Source organism: Esox lucius, chromosome 21 (genome assembly GCF_011004845.1).
Source record: "Esox lucius isolate fEsoLuc1 chromosome 21, fEsoLuc1.pri, whole genome shotgun sequence".
NCBI lineage: Eukaryota > Metazoa > Chordata > Actinopteri > Esociformes > Esocidae > Esox > Esox lucius.
In genome coordinates, this window is record NC_047589.1 from 16,034,061 (window position 1) to 16,054,244 (window position 20,184).

Genomic DNA, 20,184 nt, shown 5'->3' on the forward strand with positions numbered 1-20,184 from the left:
AACAACAGATCCACCAATGGCTCTTCACACCAGAGTTGGATGCAACCTGCAAATCTTGTTGGGCTAATGGAAGCCACAAGGATCTCGGGACGGGCCCCCAACACACACACCCTGGACTGTATTGGCTAAATCAGGTCAGGTCTACTAGTGAGGAGGCCTGAAGGGACACGCAAGTCGCGCCAATGCCCAGCAGAGCTTTCTGATCTCCCGGGCCAGCAGAACCTCTCCCGTGTCTGGAGGGCCCTTCCAGGGATGCAGCTTTAATTCTTCAAATTAAGATGACACCTGGTTAGTTTAGTTCAGCTGACAGGATGCTAGTGCTTTGAGAAGGGATAAAGAAGTCATGCCTGCGGACAGACGGAGAACTTGTACCTTTGATGTCACTGGTTTCTTGATCCAGGGCTTGTGCACCATTGATTGCTGTAAGCAGCCAAACTCATTCCTGGACAAAACAGCATTTCCTACTGCTGACCATGGAGAAACAGCTGACCCAGGGTCACTACGGCGGACAGTCCTTCCTGCCGCTCGATAGAGCGTGCACCGGACAGTCCTCTCCGGCCCATTTGGAGTAGCCCTTATATAGTGCAGTTTATCACTTAGTCTGTTTTAAGTATGTTTTTGCCTTGCTTTGCACATGGAGAAGGGAATTTTATTGAGATGGTCTTTTTTTCTTGAGCACCATGGAACTTTGAGCATAATTGTACCCTACTGATGTCTTCAGACATCAAACCCTCCTTTGCCACAACATTAGGAAAGTTCCGGCACGTAAGTCTTTGAAGATATTCTGATGGGAACATAACAACGGACTCCTCCCCACGCTCGACTTTTGGTGTGCTGGTTTTGCTCCCTCCCAACATAACACCGGAGACCTAGATTTGACCTAGTCTTGAAGGAAACTTTTTCATAATAAAGGATAACAAATGCCACCCATGCGTCTCCGGACCAGAGGCAGACTTCTTGGGGAGGCTCGTCCTCTTACCTGACCTTTTTCTTTTTTCAGTGAATGACTTTTTTTCAGTGAATTAAGGTGTTTAAGTGTAATGTCTTAGGAAGTCCTGGATCTCGATGATAACGCCAAACACAAAGTTAACCAGTTGACCCTGGGTTGTCCAGTCTAGGGCACTGCCTCTGGTGCACATAACCTACTACATGATGTTGAATCTGGCCTACTGCACAAATACAAAAAATAGCAATATAAAGGATCTGATGTAATCAGTCTTTATGAGGATCTTCTGTAGCAGTTCATTCATTCCATTTGCCCTGTAGATGGAATGGTTAATCTAATGTGTTGATGTGGAATTTTTTAGGGTGGTGGCTTCTGGTGACCCAGGCAGGACCAGTTTAGGTCCTGACAAAACTCTTGTCTAGTACAACAAGAAGCACTATTGTTCCACTCAGTTCAACTCAGGTCAGTGGGGTGGTGTGACAGAGGGTCTCAAATTGGTCACACACACTCTCTCACAATACAAATGTACACTCACAATCAGGGGTGTCAAAACTGACTTCCTGGAGGGCTTTTCTGGACACAAAAAAGAAATGGCAAAAAAGAAATAGCAACAGCCATCAAACACATGTCCCACCAGGAATTCCAGTCTGCCATCTCTGCTCTAAATCAGCTTTTTTATCTCATCTTAACAAATCAGATGATCAATTATTAAGATTGATAGTCAGGTGAAAGTCAGTCAGTGAGATTCTAAATTGCATGCACACGAATCCATCCATCTATCCATTTCGAGCCAGAATGAATTACCCAACGAAACAGGTTGAGTGTTTTGAGTGTTTGACCCAAGGGTCGGCAGCCTTATAGCAGGTCAATAGAAATTCTCCTGGGCTCTGTAGAGAGGTAAAGATGGAGGCCAACTCGTCCCATCCATAACACCACAAGCTAGAATGAGTGTTTATGTGTGCACGTGTGTGTGCGTGCACATTTCTGTAAGGTAGTCATCTGCAAAAAGATAAGTCATGTGAAAAATATGTAATTTTTTAATAATATATTTGTCCATAAGGATATGCACTATATTGTCAGTATTGACAATATCTGACAGTATTGTTGAATATTCACTTCAACAATACTGACAGATAATGGTTATCTAATATAACAAATGACACTGAGATTATACTTTGCAATACTGCATTCATAAAAATCTACAGAAATTCATTTTCATAGTATACAAAAAATGAGTACACTACAGCTGGTGTTGCACACTTTGGCTTAAATAAATTCATGTAGTTGTTCCTTATAACTGTCCATCTGTCTCTTACTTCAATGGGGAGGAATTTTTGCCCACTCTTCATTACAATACTACTTCAAATATGTCATGTTCTTTGGATTTCTTGCATGTTTAGCCCATTTCAAGTCCAACCAGAGCATTTTGTTAGAATTGATATCCAGGCTTTGACTCAGACATTACATAACCCTCCAGTTCTTTTTGAGACATTCTGTTGTATCTTTGCTTGTTTTAGATCATTGTCCTGTTGCAAGATCCATGTTCAGTTCAGCTTCAGCTTTTTGACAGATGGCTGCACATTCTTCTCAAAAATATTCTGGTGCTATATGGAATTCATGGTTGATTCAAGTTGGCTCTGAGGAAGCAAAGCAGCTACAAACCAAAATGCCTCTGCCATCATGCCTTACGGTTGGTATGAGGTTGTTCTGTTTAACCTCAGTGTTTCCTTTTTGCCAAAAATGACGTCTGGCATTGCAGCCGCCACCTTTGACTTGTCTGTCCTGAGTACAATGTTCCTGTCGTGTTGTTCTTTTCCCAAGTGTTGTCTGGCAATCGTCAGTCCTGTCTTGATATTATTTTTTGTGAGCAGCAGCTTCTACTGTCCTGACTTCCCATTTTCGCCATGTTTGTGTAGTTCATTTCTGACAGTTGACTCATGAACTTGAGTAGGTATGCAGATTTCCCGTGTTTTAGACTTTTCATAATTTCTAGAAGATCTGTCAGAAATGGTAATCCTTCATGTGCATCAGTGATCCTCTTATGTCAACAAATTGAAGAACCTCATACCAACCACCATGGAGTTAACTAATAATTCCTCTGTGAGGCCTGTGAAAAAAGCTGAAGCTGGACCAAACATGGATCTTGCAACATCATAATGACACAAAACACAAGTAAAGCAACAATCAAAAATAAGAAGTGGAGTTTAATGGATCCATTCCATACCCCAGAGCTCAATCCTACTGAAATGCTGTTGGGGAACTTGAAGTGTGTCATGTATGCAAGAAAGCCCTCAAATATAACACAGTTAACACAGCAATACTGTATAGAGTGGGCAGAAATTCCTCCCAGTTGAGGTAAGAGACAGATGGACAGCTACAGTACAAGAAATTATGGTTTTATTTAAGGGAGCAACAGCAGCTATTAAAGCTAGGAGTATACTTATTTTTCCACACTGTGAAAACATATATTTCTGTAGATAGTATATGAATGAATGATTGCAAAGTAATATCTTTCTGTGTTATTTGTTACGTTACCTTTGTCTGTAGTGTTAAAGGTACTGTAAGGGTGAACAGATCCTTATGTACAAATATGTAAGAAACATTATAACATTATACGGGTGAACTTTTCACATAACTGCCGGTTTGTTTACTGATCATTCTGCCCCAGGGAAGGAGGGAGCTGAGGCCAGTGTAAATCGACCAGTATCTGTGTTAAAGAACACATGTACTGTCTGCCCCGTTTATAATAGACAGAAAGAGACGGTAAAAGAGAAAAAGGAGAGGGAGAGATTTTGAGAGGGAGTGAGAGAGAGAGCAGGATCGACAAATTAACAGGCACTCAGACAGGCAGAAAGACAGACAGAAAAACAGGATACATAAGGACAAGACAGAAAGATACAGTCCAGGCTGAGACATTCATGTCTGGTTTATTTGACACAATGGTTAGTGAGAGCTGAGTCCACACAGTGTGTGAGAGAGATCTCTGCATCATTCCTCTATTATAAGTGGTGAAGAGGGATTTTAGGGCTTCTGAAAATAGTTCTGTCTCTCCATGCTTCAAAAGAAGGAGCGGAAATGAGCAGAAACACACCAGTCAGTGAGTGGTTCAGATACAGATACAGAGTCAGGTGTGCTGTTCACTTCAAAGTCAAAGAGGACATAAAGGCAGCACAAAGGAAGCCTTCTTCACCAATTCAACTAGCGTGCCTTACTAATGGCCTCACTCATCTCCAAGCTATTCACTGCTCGCTGCAGAGAAGCAATGTGAAGGGTAGATACGGCGTCAGTCAGCCAATGTTTTGTCAGTCTGTTGTGTGAGTCTCCAAGTACGTTGCTGAATGTATGACAGAGAAACAACGATGTGAATGATGAGCTTTTATATTTGTATAAAGCTTCAGGCCAGTTTAAGGTTATAGTACATTTCCCTTAATGTTTCCGTCTATATCATGGTTAGGCCACATTCTCTGCACATTCTTGTATTGGTTTGAATCATGTTTTACTGTAGATGTACTATAGTCCTGACAAAATGTAAAGCCCTGATGAATCCAACGGCTTGGAGGCGGCCTGACCAAAGGCACGTTGATTTGGGACTGGTCAACTGTATTGCGTTTAGAGATAGTTGCACATGGATTTCACTTGGAGACATATTTCAATATAGCTGTGCGATAGCTAGGCACCGAGGGTCTGCGTGATCTGTGACATTGGGTTTGCTCGTAGAAGCGTTAAAATGCGGGTGGTGGTGTTGGGAGTACCACATCTGTGAAACTCTAAAGAAGCATTCGAGGGAGAAATACAGTGAAACCCTTTTATCCATGTCTCAGTGCTAAGAAAATGCAGCTGGTTGTATTATTCAAAGGGGCACAGAAAACTGGTGAGAATGTGACTAAATGTATATATTTAATGTATATACAGTACATACACTACCGTTCAAAAATTTGGAGTCTCTTAGATATGTCCTTGTTTTTTAAAGTGAAGCACTTTTTTTTTTGTCAATTCAAATAACTTCAAATTTACCAGAAATATCAGAAAGTTGTATATGACTATTGTAGCATGAAATGGCTGATTGTCAATGGAATATCTACGTAGGAGTACAGAGGCCCATTATCAGCAACCATTGCTCCTGTGTTCCAATAGCACGTTGTGTTTGCTAATCCAAGTTTATCATTCTAAAAGGCTAATTGATCATTAGAAAATTATTTTGTGATTATGTTGGCATAGCTGAAAATTGTGTTGATTAAAGAAGCAATAAAACTGGTCTTCTTTAGACTAGTTCAGTATCTTCAACATCTGCGTTTGTGGGTTCAATTACAGGCTCAAAATGGCCAGAAAGAAATAACTTTCTTCTGAAACTCATCAGTCTATTCTTGTTCTGAGATTTGAAGGCTAATCCATGCAAGAAATGCCAAGAAACTGAACTGAAGGTATCGTGCAAAGATGTGTAGTACTCCCTTCACAGAACAGCACAAACCAGAATTGTGCCCTCCTCCCATCAGGCAGGCGGTACAGCTCTCTCTGTTCTCGCACCATCAGGCTCAGGAACAGTTTCTTTCCATCTGCTGTTACCCTGCTGAACTCTGTGACTTCCCATCACTAACTATGCCCACCCTCTGCACTACTGGACTAGTCTGATCAGATTTTTCAAATCACGTGTCATTGCTGCTCTTCCTGTATTTCATTTGCATATGCCGACTTGCACCTTAAATTAGCATCTTAACCCTGTGCTTTCTGCACATTGCACATTTAGAACTGCCACTGTACGTGCATTTTCAATTGTTACATACACGTCTAACCTCGGGAACCTCATTGCTGCTATCACTGCATTTCAGTTGCACATGCTACCTTCAATTAGCCTTGATTGCAAATTCAGAATGCCATTGAGAATTGCCAAAACTATTTATCCCACTTGTACATACATTATAATTAATACCTGTACTTTTTCTGTAAATGTGTGTTTTTCCACTGCACATTTAGAATTGCCATAAGTAATACATTTGCCTTAATTGCACATTCATTCATTCCACTTCCATTACAGTTGTGCTCAAATATTTGCACACCCTTGGAGAATTGGTAATATAAATGTATGTACCATTTGTAAAGAAAACATGAGTGAGCAGGCAAAACACGTCTTTTATTTCTTATGGGATTCACACTCAACTGTAGGTCATAACAGAAAGTCACAACCATAAAACAAAACATGGCAACAAAGAAAAAAATGAACTGATCCCTATTCAAAAGTCTGCATACTCTTAGTTCTTAATACTGTGTATTTCCCGCTTTAGCATCAATGACAGCGTGCAGTCCTTTGTAATAGTTGTCTATGAGGTACGAATTCTTGCAGATGATATAGCTGCCCATTCATCTGGGCAAAATGCCTCCAGGTCATGCAAAGTCTTTGGACGCCTTGCATGATCCGCACGTTTGAAATCTCCCCAGAGTGGCTCAATGATATTAAGATCAGGAGACTGTGATGACCACTCCAGAACTTTCACCTTTTTCTGCTGTAACAACTGGAGGGTCAACTTGGCCTTGTGCTTAGGGTCATTGTGGTGCTGGAAAGTCCAAGAGTGTCCCATGCGCAGCTTTCGTGCAGAAGAATGCAAATTGTCTGCCAGTAATATTTGATAACATGCTGCATTCATCTTGCCATCAATTTTCACAAGATTCTCTGTGCCTTTAGAGCTCACAATCCCCCCAAAACATCAGTGAGCCACCACCATGCTTCACAGTGGGGATGGTATTCCCTCTCCAAACATAGCGCTTATGGTTGTGACCATAAAGCTCTATTTTGGTCTCATCACTCCAAATTACAGTGGCGCCAGAAGCTATGAGGCGTGTCAAGGTGTTGTCCTGCATATTGTAACCAGGCTTTTTTATGGCATTGGTGCAGTAAAGGCTTCTTTCTGGCCACTTGACCATGCTGCTCATTTTTGTTCAAGTATTGTTTTATTGTGCTCCTTGAAACAACCACACCATCTCTTTCCAGAGCAGCCTGTATTTCTCCTGAGGTTACCTGTGGGTTTTTCTTTGTATCCCGAACAATTCTTCTGGCAGTTTTGGTTGAAATCTTTCTTGGTCTACCTGACCTTGGCTTGGTATCAAGAGATCCCTGATTTCCCCCTTCTTAATAAGTGATTGACCAGTGCTGACTGGCATTTGCAAGGCTTTGGATATCTTTTTATATCCTTTTCCATCTTTATAAAGTTCCATTACCTTGTTACGCATGTCTTTTGACAGTTCTTTTCTGCTCCCCATGGCTCAGTATCTAGCCTGCTCAGTGCATCCACATGAGAGCTAACAAATCCCCAGTTGGGCGAAATTGCCATTTTCACCTGTGTGTGTCACCTTGTGTGGCACACACAAGGCCAAACATTCAAGGGTATGTAAACTTTTGATCAGGGCCATTTGATGATTTCTGTTATCATTATGATTTAAAAAGGTGCCAAACAACTATGTGATAATAAATGGCTTCATATGATCACTATCCTTAAATAAAATGTAAAATAATTTCACAAAATCAATATAAAAATTGTACAATTTCTGACCGGGTATTCATACTAATGAGCACAACTGTATATAATATGGAAATATGGAGAATAAAATTGAAACCACTGCACCTTTTCCTTTCCTTTCCAAAAAAAGTCCAAAAGGAAGGTTTTGAGTGAGTAACAGAAGGGTTGAAATTAATAAACCACAGCAAAAACTTTCCTTGTTTTTTTCCGGAGCTGTATTTTAGCCATTTCTTCTCAGCTGTATGGAGGACTAAATGTGCCATAATATTAAAGGAATAAATGTATAAATAAATTAATATATAAAGGAATAAATACACATTGCGTTTGCATTGTGTACACTTATGCATCATCCAAATGAAATAAACAAGTTGTGCATCGTCCATATGCAATGGGGTGGGACCTAACCCATTTGATAGAGCTGTCCCCATTTGGTTGTGTTTTTTATGCTTAGAACACTATGATAGGACACTTGAGAGCAAACTGTCAGATGAGAGCTGCTGATCAAGTAGCACACTAATGAGTTTCAGTGTTGCCTTGTCCATTATTGATCCACAACTGAGCCACTTTGAAAACTATTTTACCAGAGAATATATATTGTTAGCATGTGGCCGCTTTTCAGTTACTTTCATCACGGCAACTACAAGATCAGGTTGAGGACCGGAGACGTGTGTCTTGGTGGTGCCAGTATGCCAGCACCGTTCTATTGCTCAATAGTAGGCATAAGCCTTTACAGGTAATGTCTTAATACCATCTGAAAATGTCCAGAAAGATACATATTTCACAGTAAGAATGCTTTTTAGTTGCCGATAAAATTCATAGACGCAAGGTGTTAAAACAGAGGGAGTTGTGCCAGGTCGCACCGACTGGACAAAACACACATCAAGTCGCTCTCTTCACTTCCCCATTAACTTATTACGGCCCTCACCCATTCAAACACTCAGTGGCCTGAATGCTGCAGGCCAACTATGTATGACATAAGCAATCTGACATGCTGTATCCAGAGCAGCCTCTGACAAGATACTGAAATCGCTTTTACCGTTCTATTCTCCATGAGTTTGCAGAATATTATTCACCATTTAGGCACGCAAAACTAGCGCGCCGGGTCGCCAAAATGAGTGCAATGTGCAACTGAAAGTTCATTACTGACGGGTTGCGACTGTTGGTCAGTGGTCAGTGTTGGAAGACAAGCCAAGCTGCCTAATGAATGAGCATTGGTTGGTTCTACTTCTTGGAGCCACAGTGTGTGAAAACAGCCAGTCCAAATTGTTCTCTTCACTGTACCACATGAGCAATTAAGTGGAAGTGACAATGAGCAGCCCGCTTGTTTCGCAAGACGTGTTAATGTCCACTTACCCTGCACATTGAATGTGTGTGTGTGTGTGTGTGTGTGTGCGCACCAGTTCTCACATGGTGTGTGTGTATTCTTGTGTAGCTTGTGCATGTGTGGATCTGTGTGGATTGTAAGGGAACATTTCCAGTCTCTTTAGTTTCCAATCCTTTGATATAACATAACAACTCAGTTTTGGACTAATTGTGTTTACGTGTTTAAATACCATTAACATGTTGAAGGTTTATATCATTAACTGCCATGGTAACCTAGGCAACCATTACATGCATGCCTAATTGTTTTAAATCATAATCCACTAGTTTGTGAGAGCTAAGGGAGAAAAGACAAGCATCGTGTTCAGTGAACCTTTCATCGCTGCACTCATATTAACATATTAACCGGTAAGCTTTTAGGATTGTCCTTTAGTAATTTGGTATATCAGCCACCATTATACTTTGGACCAGTTTGGCCCACTTAGCCAACATCAAAATGAAAAAGCATATTTCCAGTCTTACATTTATTTCGACATACAATATAAAAAAAGACACCCTACTTTCTGGAATTTTCCCCCACTAATCCTCACTACTACATTAATGTAATTCTCAGGGACTTTGGAAGTGTCTGTCCTTTTGATAAATGCATCAGGAGCTGTTATAAAAAATACATTTCTGTTCCAAAACCATTTACATTCCACATCAACGGCACTCCCACAGGATTGGAAGGCTCCTTCCACCTTTTCTCTTTTCAAAGGGGTAGACAAGCGTGACCCTGACTGTTGTGGGCATATCTCAATCTTGCCATGCCTTTTATGAGGTTTTGAAATGCCTGGTGAACGAACAACTGACCTGCCACCTGTAAGGCTTCAGAGCTGGCCATAGGTCGATCTCAGCATCTCTAAAGTTCCTAAAGGACAGTTAGGTCACAAACAGTTTAGCAACCTCATTAGAATGAATCAAATTTTGAATCTATTTTTGGAATTGTATCAAAAGGCCTGGGGCTACTCCAGAAAGACCTGGGGCTACCCCAGAAAGACCTGGGGCTACTCCAGAAAGACCTGGGGCTACTCCAGAAAGACCTGGGGCTACTCCAGAAAGACCTGGGGCTACTCCAGAAAGACCCGAGGCTAAAGACGCGGAAGACCAAGTCTAACCACGCCACTGTGGACACCTACAGGTATCTGGGAATTTCACTTGACTGCTCAGATGAATTCAATACCCTTATCAACCACCTGCAGTCTAAGCCTGCATTTCTTTTGGTTGACACTCATTTTAGTTTACTGCCGCCAATGACTAATGAATTGCAAGACCCTTGAGCTTTAACTTTTTGTCTTACCTTACTACAAGAATGAAATGAACAATCTGCTATCTAATAATTGCACCAACTGAATCTCCTTTTCCAACATGTTGCTGGTAGCTTGCAGCCCATTTTCGAGTAGCTCATGAAACAGTTCTGAAGTTCCACAAAAAAATCTCACCAGTGTTTATACACTGCAGGCTCTCATTTACTTGAAATTATTACACCGCTGCTCAACAGCTATATGTATTATTCCCTAAGCCTAACACACAGTCTAGCAAATTAATTTTCATCATGCACATGTTTGATCATCAGCTGTGGCGCAGTTGTGCCTGCTACACTGCTAACAAATGAACCGTTGCATGAATGTTGTAAGCTAGCAGTAATTTTACATCAGCGAAGTGCCAATGTAGCGGCTACTAGTAGTAAATCTATTCAAGTTACAAGCTTTATTAAAATGTTAGTCAAATTTTTCAAGAGTATCGTCAGTAAGGACAGTGTAAAATAACTAATATTAGTGCACTAAAATTACAGCAGCACCTCTTTTGCCAGAAACAAAAATAATGGGCCTGGGATTTTTTACTATTTCACCTCTTATTCTTATTTGATTGAATCTCTGACATGGACTGTTTTGTTTTTTCTAATAAACAATTCACATATGTAATATTTATATAGAAGAATCCCCCCACAAAGTATTATATACCCAGACAAATACAACTGAAAACTGGGGGAGGAGGAAATCAAACAGTTTTTATATGCACACTTTAGAGTAGTTTCTAAACACTTATTTGACCGAAAGAGTAACTTGCGACATGTATCTCTCATGTCCCTATAGTTTGGAGACTTCAGTCATAGTACATGTGCCACGCTGTATTTAGTACTTGCATTTTTAGTGCTTTTTTTCAATATATTTGTTTTGTATGTTGTGTTTTTTTTACAGAATGTATATTGTTCTTTGTCATTTTTTGAATTGGATGACTTATTCAAATAATAATAAACAACATCCCTAAGAAACAATGGCAGATTATTTATATTCACAAACTTCACAACCTGCCTAGCCAGATGGTTTGTGTTACATTTTCCTCTACTTTTTACTCATGTTGAGCAGTGCTGTACACAGGTGAGCAGAAACACAAACACCCACTGACACACACAGATACAGTCACACACAGATGAGAACAGTGCAACTCCATAGTAGTAAATACTAGCAGCCCTGTTATAATTTCTGAGTCTGAATGGATCAACATCAAACAGTTCTTTAATTGACTCTGAATCACACTTAGTGCAGAGCATGGGATTGAAAATGGGATATCATGAGCTGTCAGTTTGTATTTATCGCAATTTTTGCTGCAGAATTCTGTGAAATATGGAGGCCAGTCAGTGCCTGAATAGATGCAGGAAAACAGGATGCACCCTGAGTGTACGGATGTTATTTACACACCATGGTGATGATCTGAATGCCAAATGGTTCCCTATTCATTACAGAGGCACTAACTTTGACCAGGACTCATAGGGCTTCGTTCAGAGGTGGGGCACAATAGTGAATAGAGTGCCATTTGGGATGCATTTTTTGTTATCGCTCTAATACGCTGTTGTGTCAGTTAAAATGTAACGTTCTCGTTTAGTTCAAGCTCGGTTTGTTGGTGAAGAATCACATGGCTGCAGATACGTCAGAGATGAGTACAGCTTAATCCTTTCCCATAGTATTGTAATAGCCATATAAACATATCTTCCTTACAAATGTCTGTGTGTTGGATGGGGGGGGAATGAAAACATACAGCAATATCACAATCCATATTACACCGTTTCTATTTCATGGGGAAAGGAGTTCTTTTGAAATTAGGTGAGGATTTTTGTGCCGTTGTCATTTTCCCTCTCCTCCCATCTTCCTTGAGTTCCATCAGTCAGAGGGGCTGCTGCTTTAAGTGAGTCCCGAGTGGCTGCACGTCTGAAACCTATGACTAGCCCTGTCTTCAAACATCCCACCGCATTGCAACCAAAGCGTGGCAGAATGACAGATAGTCCTTTCAATATATAGTGACAAACAAATTAGTGCAAAGATGCTTCCTCGCCGCGTACCAGATGTGTTGGGTGCTGTCGTATGGAACAGGCGATGAAAAAGTGTCCCCGTCCCATCTGTGCTTCCCGGGACCGTCGGTGCAGCTATTTCTGCTGAACAAAGTAGTGTAAACACGGAGCCTGATTATACGTGTCATAATGGTCTGCGTAAAGATGGCGTCGCCGTAAATCAGGCAACCGGGTTCATTTTCTGCGTGATGGTCCCCGACGCAGAAAGAATGGGAAGGCCAGGCGTGGGATGGACGGAGAAGGATCGGTGGGAAGACTGGGAGAGAGATGGGTGGATTGAAATAATCGACATGAATGTGTACAGTATATCCATTCTCGAAGGTCACGTCATTAAAATGTTGAGGCCGTTTTTTTTGTTAGTCGGTACTCAGGACGTGTCGTGTCACTGGTCTGGATTACACCTGGTGCTGGTGGAAGTTGTTGGGTGGGCCAATGAATCCATAACTGGAAGGTAGCCCAACACTCGTTGATAGGCGGTCACAGTGGACTGTCTGGACATGCCCTGGCTGCTAGTTAAGTAAAGCAGAGGAGACAGAGCTGGCAGGCAGACAGACGGACTAGAAGACAGAGAGGCAGGCAGAAAGGCAGGCGGACAAGCAGATACACAGGCAGGAAGACATGCAGGCATTCACACTGACGGAGACAGTACACCTCCAAAACGTAACCAGAATTACTGCTGCCTCAGGTGAAGCACGCTTCAGACATATCTCTGTTTTAGCCACTGCACCTTGTTAATACAATATATTATGAGAAGCTTGTTATCAGACTATTACGCCAACCGACCTGGAGGGGGGAAGCACATCTGTCTGTATGTCTGTGCATCTAGTCTTTCTCATGCTAGTTAATTAATGACTGCTCTCCTGCCATTGGTAATCTGTTTCAGAGGAGCTAAACAACGCTGAATCGCCTGTTTGTCGGTGTAACAGTGACAGTAAATGAAAGCGGTAAACAGTTTTAATTGGGTGAGGTTATTTGCCTAAGAATCAGAACAGCAATGCATTGTGGTCCATTTATGAGACAGTGTGTTTATGTTTTCCTGTCCATATCTACTCTGAATTTGTATAGATGCACTCCTCCCTTTCCAGTGCCATTTCACAAAGTGCAACAGTGTTGACATCCAAAAGCAGCACCTCTATCTACTTTAGGTGCAAATGCAGAAATCGTGCAATGAAGATGTAGTTACTGAATGCATTAGACCCTGAGGCCTTTTGTCCCACACAGGATCAGAGCACTAACATTGAAAAGCTTTTATCATGTAAAGAAGTCGTCGTCTCTCATGTGTCACAGTGTTCCTGTATAGAGCCGGACGCATCTGGGTAAGGAGAGGGCTCGAAACCATTCAGCCAGTCAGGGCTGTGTATGTCAATATGTTCACATGCATTCTGCCCAATGTATGGGGACATTAAGAAGGAACTAAGTGTGCGTTATGTTATGGGGTGTGTTTGACAAGACATCTGCAGTTTAATAGGTCCTGCTGCCATATCTTCAGCACAGCCTTTCTGTCACCAAACTCTGAACAGGCCCTTCAAGGATGCTCATCCACATCAAGTCCTTTTTCAAGGGTGTGTGAGAGTGAGGGGGTGCTATGTATAGTATATCTGTCTAAAAGCCACAATGGAAGAAGTGTTATTGAATTTTTCCTTTCCTTACTATCAATGACTCAATGACGAGGCTTAATTTTTTTTTAAACTTTTTTTTTTTTTACACTCCCCTCCATATTTGTCAGGAGTGTCCACTTCAGCTGAGTTCAAGGACGGCTTTCATATCCTCTCTATGCCCTAGTGGTTTTGAAATGCTAGGCTGGCCTCAATTGCATCCTTTGTCATAAAAGATGTTGAACACAATATCCCTTCCCACTGATGTGCAGTAGTGCTTTTGTAAATATGTTCCTGACTGTATCAGTTTCAAAATAAGATTAATTCTAGATTAAAACTCTCTAAAATCTTGTATAGCACAAAGACTATCCAAAGTTTCATAAGGTTATCTTTCCACACAAAGACAGATTCCAGCCATTGTATTCTCACAGTTGTGTCCATTTATGAATGAACTTTTTCATGAACTTTTATCATGAGGAAACATCCTCAACATCATTTTATGCCCATTACCAATTATCCGTCCTTTTGAGAATTTGATAATTTGCACGTTTCATTACATGCAATACAAATGTTCTCCATTCAGATATATATATATATATATATATATATATTTTTTATATACAATTCCTTTTCAAGCACTTAAGAACCATGTTAATTCCACACAAGAACCAAACATATATGTTTGGATGCTTTTCACAGCTGACAAATTCTGTATTTGCTATCCATTTTTAATTGCATAACAGACATTTCTAAATGCTTTTGGAATACATGGATGTGTTAAGGGGCTGTGGAATTCAGACTTTGGGAGAGGGATTGATTGAAGAAGAATGCTGTAATGCAGCAAAAAGGCCAAAACTCTGACATAAGTGCATTCTGGTCAAATCCATGATGATTTACAGTATTTATTGTACCAGGCCCTGACCCTGTATTCTCTGATTTAGATATGCTATTTTAGCGGCATTATATTTAGATACGGTCCGTTTAAGGTCTAGATGTCACTGCTAAATGCTATACACTTGTGTTTGTGCATGTGTGTGTGTGTGTGTGTTTAAAGCCCTGTCATTGGTATGATCCAGGAGAAGACATGTAAAGCAGATGGCCTGGCTCCTCTGTCTTCTATGGTACTAATCAGCTGCTAAATATCCATCCTTCTGCTCCCCAAAACACTAAAACACACACACCAATAAATCAGTCTTTAGATGACTGTGCGTTTCCTGCCCAGCTTTCCAATCTGTCTGCATACAGTGATACTATAATGAACATGGCTATTTACATTTTCTTGGATATCTATCAATCAATCACATTTATTTATAAACTCCCTAAGAAGGCTGAAAATGTAGGTAGGATAGGATGCACATCTTAAGAACTCCACAAATCAGAGCAGACCGCTGGTAAATGACAAAACGATTCCCTAATTAATGCACAGTGCACTACTTTTGATCTGTACCATATTTGATGCCGTTTGGGACACATGCTGGGACTAAACATTATACCCATCAATATATACAGAAAATATACAGTCCCTACGGAAGGTATACAGACCAATTTCTCCACATTTTGTTGTGTTATGGACTTAATTTTGCTATCAATTTACACAAAGACAGAGCAAAAACAGATTTTTAGAAATTATTGTCTCATGTTTTCTGTCTGCATTAGTATTCAGACCCTGTATTCAGTACTTTGTAGAAGGTTTTCAAGGACCTCTCTATTTTGTTTTTGTTCAGTTTCCTCAAGCCTGACCAGTATCTCAGTCCCAGCCGCTGAGAAGCATCCCCATAGCATAATGCTCCATCACCATGCTTCACCATTGGTTATTAGTTTTCACCAGTCTTAGCATTTAGCATTCAGGCCTAATAGTGTTTTTTTTTACCAATACTATCCTTTAGGTGGTATGTCCTTTAGGTAGTATGTCATATGAGTTTTACACAGGAGTGGCTTGCAAATAGCCACTTTTCCGTAAAGGCCTGATTGATGGAGTTTTGCAGAGATCGATGGAGTCTCTGCAAAGAGAACTCTGAAGCACTGTTAGAGTGGACATTGGGTTCTTGGTCACTTCCCTGACAAAGGCCCTTCATGACCACTTACTTAGTTGGGACAGACAAGCTAGCTCTAGGAAAACTCTTGCTGATTCCAAACCTCTTCCATTTCACACTGATGGAGCCCACTTTGCTGGGAACATTCAATGTTTTAGGCATTTTTTTATAAGCTTCCCCAGATCTATGCCTCAACATAATCTCTGAGGTCTACAGAGAGTTCTTTAGACTTCATGGCAAGGTTTTTTACTCTAAAATGCACTGTGAAGTGTGAACCACATATAGACAGGTGTGTTCCTTTCTAAATAATTACCAATCAATGGAATTTACCACAGATGGACAGTTAAGTTTCAGAGACATTTCAAGTATGATCAAAAGACACAGGATACTGTACATCTGAACTCATTTAAGAGTTTTATTGGAAAGGGTCTGGATACTTATGTACATGAGATATATCTGTTTCTTCATGCAGTATTAAATATAAATAAATTGGCACAAACTTCAAAATCCTTGTTTTAGCTTCGTCGTTATGGGGCATTGTGTCCATAACAAAATGTGGGGAAAGTGAGGGGTCTGAATGCTTTATGAAGGGATTGTATTTTATTGTTTACAGGCTCCAATGTGACAGTCATAAGATACAAAATGGTTGTGTAGACATGTCTAGGTTTTTGTGCAAGACGGTGGATTCATGTGTTTACGCACTGAATGGAGAGACACTTAGCACTCTCTCGCACAGACGCATGCACTCACACAAATATGAGCAGTTCCACACACTTACACAGGCTGTTTATTTATTCAGGTGGTGATCAGCTGCTTTGCGATCAGCTAAGCCATCGGACCAAAAGCAGATTTCAAGTGTGACAGATCGCTGAGACAACGCAGCCTCTCTCATTCACCAGTTCAGAGCTGTTTAATCTGTGGCCTCTGAGATAGACAGAAACAGAAAAAATTGTGTGGGTGTGTGTATGTTCATGTGTTTGGGTGTGAGGGTTTGTGGTAGAGAAAGAGGTGCAGAGAGGGAGATACAGAAAAGAGACTGGTAGGGTGAGATAGTTGGAGAGAGAGGGGGGGGGAGTATAAAGGGTGGTGAGGGGAGAGAGAAGGGGAGAGAGAAGGGGAGAGAGAAGGGGAGAGAGAAAGAGACAGTCAATGATTTCGCTCAGTGCGTGTTTCAATAGGGTCTCCCGTTGCTCGTCTGACCCATCCGTTATGTGGAAGGAACCACAGGGAAATCTGATTGGCTCATTACCCTCCCTCTGCACCCAACCAGGAAGAGACAGGATGAAGTAGACAGGGCCCTGATCATCTGTTCACTGTGAATCTGCCCACACATTTACAGACACACAAAAAAAAAAAAAAAACACACCCTCTCTGGTAGACAAACCTGGTTCGGAAAATCCTTTTAAAATCCATTCTCACAATTTAATTGAATTCATTTTTATTCATAGTAAATCATTTTTAGTTTCTCCTCTTTGTTTCAGTTATGAGGTTGATAATACGAGTGTACTGGCTCTCTCTCTCTCTCTTCCTTTGCTCCTCATAGCCAGTGGACATTTACAATTGGCAGAGTTTCTTGACTTCAACAGGTGGTTGGTGCAGAACAGCGACAGCGTTAGATGGTGTGCTGCGTAAATTATGGATTGATTGGAGAGTTCTAGAAACTGGATTATGTTAAGACCTTCTGCTGCCAATTTCTATAATGGACCGACTAAACAGCTTCATTTTGCTGGCGGTAGTTCTACTGTAATTAGGTCACAAGGCAGAGCGTTGTATTGTAATTTCACCCTACTGGGACACGGCTGATCTGTCCTCGTCTCTTAGAGAGCAGCCACGTTTGTCATTGTGAATCATCAAGCCCTTCAGTATTGTTCAATCAGGGGGAGAGAGGGAGGCAGGATGCGACTAATTCTCGCTCTTATCATGAAATGCGGCGCATGTCGGTGCACCGTGCTGTGCCGATTAGAAAGGCAACTGGTGAACAAACTGTACGGCTTCCACCTCCGTCTTGTTCCTTCTATTGTAAGTGAAGGGGGGGTGCGTAGTCACGCGTGGGCCGCTGTGCCTTCCCTGTGAACACGACAGACACACGCTGTCTCCCCAGAGGTCCACCTGGTGGTCCTGCCTACAGGTCTGGGTGTTGTTAGTGCGCCCGCCTATTAGTGACCACTGCTGTTGGTTCTGCTGCTTTGAGCCCAGTCTGAGTAGACATCGACTGGTCAGTCAAATCCCCTTAATTAGAAACCACTTCCTCACTTGCCCCAACACCTGACACGCCCGAACGGTCAACGGTTTGAGCACGACACCAAGCAGAAGGAGGAGGAGGAGGAGGAGGAGGTGGGGACAGAGAACATCGACACCGAGCCTCGGTGGTGGAGAGCAGAGGAGTTTGTCGGTAGAGTGGGTTTGCATGTCGTAAGTAACACATTTTGTGTGTGTCTTTCCTTTCTGTTCACAGAGAAAGTCAGCATGCTCTCTGCATTGATTGCTCCCTTCAAGTACATGGTCCCTGGGACCACCAGCACAGAGGACGAGGACACTTTAAGTAAGTATCACTAGTCAGTAGATTACACCAAAATGTGCAGCCACTGCTGATTTGAGATAATGTACAGCCCTGTTTCCAAAAAGTTATGACTGCGTAAAATGTAAATAAGACGGAAAGCAATAATGTGCAAATCAAAAAATGACAACACGTCAAATGTTGAAACTGAGACATTTTATTGTATCTTGAAAAATACATGCCCATTTTTAATGTGATGCCACAAACACAATTAAAAAAAGCTGGAATGGAGGCAACAATAGACTGGAAAAGTTGTGTAATGCTAAAAAAAACAAAACCTGGTGGAATATCACACAACTAATTTTGTCAATTAGCAACAGGTCAGTTACATGATTGGGTATTAAAAGATCATTCCAGAGAGAATGGGTGTGTCTGAAGTGAGGATGGGGAGGGGTTCATCACCACTCTAAAAAATGTTTAAATTGCAAGGAGTTTGGGGATCTCATCGTCTACAGTACGTGATATCATTAAGCAATTCAGAGAATCAGGAAATAAATCTGTGTATGCAAGGGACAAGGCCGAAAACCAATATAGAATGGCCATGATCTTCGTGCCCTCAGGCCACACTGCATTAGAAACCAACACAATACGGTAGTGGAAATCACTAGAACACTTCTGAAAGTGTCATTGTCTGTGAACACAGTATGTCACTGCGTCCACAAAAGCTATATACAGCTCTGGAAAAAATTAAGAGACCAACACACCGTTTTCTTACTTTCCAAAAAAGTCGAAAAGGAAGGTTTTGAGTGAGGAACAGAAGGGTTACAATTAAGAGACCACCGCAAATTGAACGCTTCTGTTCCTCACTCAGAAATTTCCTTTTCAACTTTTTTGGAAAGGAAAGAAAAAGGTGCAGTGGTCTCTTAATTTCTTCCAAAGCTGTATATGTCATAACTCTACCATGTAAAGAAACCATATACAAACAAGATCCAGAACTGCTGCTGCCTTCTCTGGGCTCGAGTTCATTTAAAAAGGACTGAGGTGAAGTGGAAAACTGTCCTGTTTTCTGACGAATCAAAATTTGAAATTATTTTTGGGAATCATGGACGCCAGACTTAAGAGGTGAGGGACCATCCTGCTTGTTTCCAGCTTACAGATCAAAAGCCAGCCTCCATGATGGTATGGGGTTGCATTAGTGCACATCTATGAAGGCATCATTTATGCTGAACAATATATATTGGTTTTGGAGCAACATACACTGCCATCCAGACAATAAATTTTTCAGGGAAGGCCTTGCCAGACAATTCCAAACATCGTTCTGCACATATCACAACAACATGGCTCCGTACTAAAAGAGTCCAGGTGCTTAACGGGCTTGCCTGGTGTCCAGAAATGACCCCTATTGAAAACATTTGGCATATTATGAAATGAAAAATACGACAAAGGAGACCCAGAACTGTTCAGCAGCTGCAATCACAAATTAAGCAAGAATGGGAATACATTTCACTTTCCCAAACCCTTACAGAGTATACATGCGTCAATCCTATCAGAATATTGGATGCGATATATAGATGTGACTGGTGGTCAGTTTGTTTCCACTGGAAATAGAGGAAACAGTAGGTTGTATAGACCTCCACATGGTTTATGAGAGCGACGTGTTGTCATTGTGTTATGCTTTTGGCATTTATAAACTTCACACTGCAGATGCATTTTCTGCATCTCCTAACCATGCATTTTACTTTATAATCCAGTGTTTGCAGTGTTGCATTATTGACCCATTCACATTCATGGAATGGGAAGCATTTGAAGCATTTGTCCATTTTCCTCTTCAGCAATGCAATTCACTTCCTTGTTTCTTTAGGTTTAAAGAACACAGCATCATAGGACAGCTGCTCC

General features: G+C 41.3%; 1 protein-coding gene across 3 annotated transcripts in view; it reads left to right on the plus strand.

The window, feature by feature from the left end:
- adarb2 (adenosine deaminase RNA specific B2 (inactive)) overlaps nt 1-20,184 on the plus strand; it is a 174,171-nt gene that overhangs the window by 91,435 nt on the left and 62,552 nt on the right. For 2 of the 3 annotated variants that reach the window (XM_020041575.3, XM_020041576.3), the window contains exon 2: nt 18,247-18,333. In XM_020041575.3, the coding sequence (XP_019897134.2) occupies nt 18,247-18,333 (87 nt within the window). Of the gene's footprint in view, nt 1-9,900; nt 9,956-18,246; nt 18,334-20,184 lie in introns of those variants that run through there. The other variant, XM_020041577.3, reaches the window with a different exon arrangement.